The 3,146-nt window shown below is 40.2% G+C and overlaps 1 protein-coding gene across 1 annotated transcript; it reads right to left on the bottom strand.

Annotated features, from left to right (window-relative positions):
• Positions 1-861: 861 nt before the first annotated feature.
• Positions 862-2,774, bottom strand: XCR1 (X-C motif chemokine receptor 1). The gene has a single exon (XM_030009569.2). It carries the CDS (start codon positions 2,760-2,762, stop codon positions 1,746-1,748), a length of 1,017 nt encoding a protein of 338 aa, XP_029865429.1. The 5' UTR covers positions 2,763-2,774; the 3' UTR covers positions 862-1,745.
• Between the last annotated feature and the right edge of the window lie 372 nt (positions 2,775-3,146).

Raw genomic sequence — 3,146 nt, forward strand, 5'->3', positions numbered from 1 at the left:
ACACAGCAGCTGAGAAGAATCTGTTGTCTGCTCCAGATGATCTTTAGAGATCAAACGAAATAGTGCAGAAACAACACAGACATTTTAAGATGGCTGCCCAAAAAGCCAAACTGTTGCTTAGAACCATTGCCAAACTATTTCTTTGTGCCACTGCAAAGCTACCTTGCCTTACTATACAGATGCTAGGAAATAAAATATTCTGGTTTCCAGAGGCTTTGTCATTCAGCTACACTGGAGTACGCACTACATGTTACACTGCCCGAGGAAAAAAAACCCACCAAGCTATCAGGAAGAAGAATATCAGTTTCCGTGAGAAAAAATGCCACAAGCTTTGATTGGTGTAATCAGAATGTGAACAGTTTTGTTGCAAAAATGTGTGCTGTTGAATTGAATTCCCTTAACTTGCTTTTAGTTGGGAAATCATGTTTTAGTGGTCATGTAAAAACACTCCTGCACTTAACACAGCTAGCCCTCTTACCAACATTTCCATAGCTAGGTTCATGCAAATATTTGCACTTTCCTTCCCACCTGCCCATGGAGATGAGATGCATGCATGAAACAAAAGACTTGCGTGTGGCCAGGCAGCTGGTTAGACCAGATGCTCATACACCTAAGAGATATGAGCATATCTGGTATTTAGACAGACGCGAAGCACGTAAAAAATAAACACATGGCTGACTTTGATGATCAGGTTTTAGGCAGAGACTTAAACATCTGTGTGAAGCAGTTTTTAAAAAGTTGTGAAGCAGCAAGCATCCAAGTATATAGGATAAAACCTGCTGCTCTGGCTTCCTTAAAAAAAAAAAAAAAAGGGCCAAACATTAATTTTACAAATAAAGCAAGCTATTTTTATCCTGCTATTAAAAAAAGCCATTTGTTCTAGCACTACAACCTTTTTAGAAAACTTAATTCTTCTCAGCACCATGGCAAAAGGAGAAAAGGAGGGAGAGAGCATTTAGAGGCAAATAGACTCCTGCGCTGCTCCGGAGATGGGCTGCCAATCCACTGCAACCGCCTGAAGGGATGTTCAGAGACTGGAAGGTGCCTGCAGCAGGAGCAGTAACAGGAGAAAAACTAATATCCTAGTGAAGTATCTGCTTAACAGCTTGTGTTCCTTCTAGGGCTCTCCCAAACTTTCCATTTCAGACCCAAAAGACTACTTTTGCACTAAGCTAGTTTTATATATATTTATCTACCAACAGATAAAAGAAGTTTGCACTGAGAACTTCATAGACTGTGAGGTCTTGTAGCTATTGTCAAGACAGTTAATCCTGAGAGCCCCAAAAAGAGAGAACCAATGAGTTCGGCACTGATAAACACTGTAAAGCATTAAAAGCTACAGAAATACGTATGTGTCCATTGCTATATACAATCCAAGTATTTTAAGTCAGGCAAGAAAGCAACATGCAATACCATTTACATTAAACTGTGATGTTTTAGCTCCCAAAGGAAAAAGCAAATTTTTTTTTGCTTTTGAAAAGAAACTATAAATAAGAGAAAATCCATCTCACTGCACAAAACCTCATAAAGATAAGACTTACAGGCCAATGAAGTAATTTCTGAGCAGTGTCAGCTCTCCGTCCCACTGCAAATACATTTTTTTATCACTTTCCATACACAGCATGTTTGCAAAGAGTAAATTTGTGTGTCTTTCTCAAGGAAGTGCCTCTAAGAATTAGAGATTATCCATGGCTTTTAAAATTGGAAAGTTCATCCAGGATCAGTGCTAATAGTTAGGTCTCACTTCAGTAGATGGACGCACCTTCATAGTGGAATTTGCCTTGAGAGCAGATCCTGGGACTGGAGACTTGACCATTGCCACAGGGTAAATACTGACTGCATAAACGTAACAAATGCCTCTTGAACTTGACTCCAACAAATACATAGAGCACAGGGTTGAGGCAGCAGTGGGAGAAAGCAATTTTACGGCTGATGTGAAAGGCAAGGTTGGAGTCTTTTTGATACTGACAGGTAGGTGGTGGAAAAGTAATCATAAAGCTGAGGATGTTGTAAGGTGCCCAGCTCAGGAAAAAAGCCACCACAATAATAAGGATGAGTTTCACAGTTCTGTGCTTTCTGCGAGATCTTGCTCCAAGCAGGATTAGCAGTATCTTGAAGTAGCAGAATACGATCACCCCAAAGGAAAACAGGAAGAGTACATTTCTCTGATAAATGTCCACCTTTTTCCATTTCCAGTCAGCATAATCACAGGTCTTGTCCCCTTCCAAGTCTTCTTGCACTGTGGTGTGAATCACCTCAGGAACCACGATTAATATGCTACCAGTCCAAACAACCAAGCTCACCAGAAAACCACAGCACTGTGTCTGGGATCTCAAAGTCGAAAGGGGGTTCACTATGGACAAGTACCGCAGGATAGTCATGAGAGTCAAAAAGAAAACACCGCTGTAGTACCCGATGGAGAAAACGGCATTCATCGCTTTGCAAAGGAACTCACCAAAAATCCACCCAAAGGACTGGTCCACTGCCCAGATGGGCAGCATGCAGGAGAAGACTAAATCTGAGACACAGAGATTCATGATGAAGACGTTCGTTAAAGATGTAAGATTTTCATATTTGAATAGGATCCATAGCACTAAAGTGTTTCCTAGCAGGCTGAGCAAAAATGCCAGAGTGTAGAGGACAGTAGTGAGATGGGTGTAAAATACAAAATAGTCACCCATTTCGCAGATATTGCTTTCATTAGAAGAATATTCATATGAGTAATTATCATCTGAATCGGGTAGATAATGGTCTTCATCCATTTGTCTGTGCAAACCTTGCACTGTTCTCCAGCAGCTATTTTGAAGAACCGCAACAATCAAACCAAAATTTTTGTGAAAATCAACCCAATAACTAAACTCCCGCTGTGGGGGCTTCTGTTTTAAGGGACAAAAAGAAGCAGTGAAACTACCTTATTTGTTCTGTTTTAGGGAGAGAAAGGAGTCATTTCCTCTTATGATTAGAGCATGAACAGGTAGATACTAAAGATTTACCCTCAAAGCAACATCAAGATCTTAAATACTTAAGAAGTCAGAAACTAAGATGTTTCTAAACCAATACAGTTGGTGACAACTGCTAACTGTTAAGCTTCTACTACGTGAAGGTTGAGGGTGCATTGTGTTTTAATGTAAGTATCTCAGGTTCTA

This window comes from Aquila chrysaetos, chromosome 3 (genome assembly GCF_900496995.4).
Source record: "Aquila chrysaetos chrysaetos chromosome 3, bAquChr1.4, whole genome shotgun sequence".
NCBI lineage: Eukaryota > Metazoa > Chordata > Aves > Accipitriformes > Accipitridae > Aquila > Aquila chrysaetos.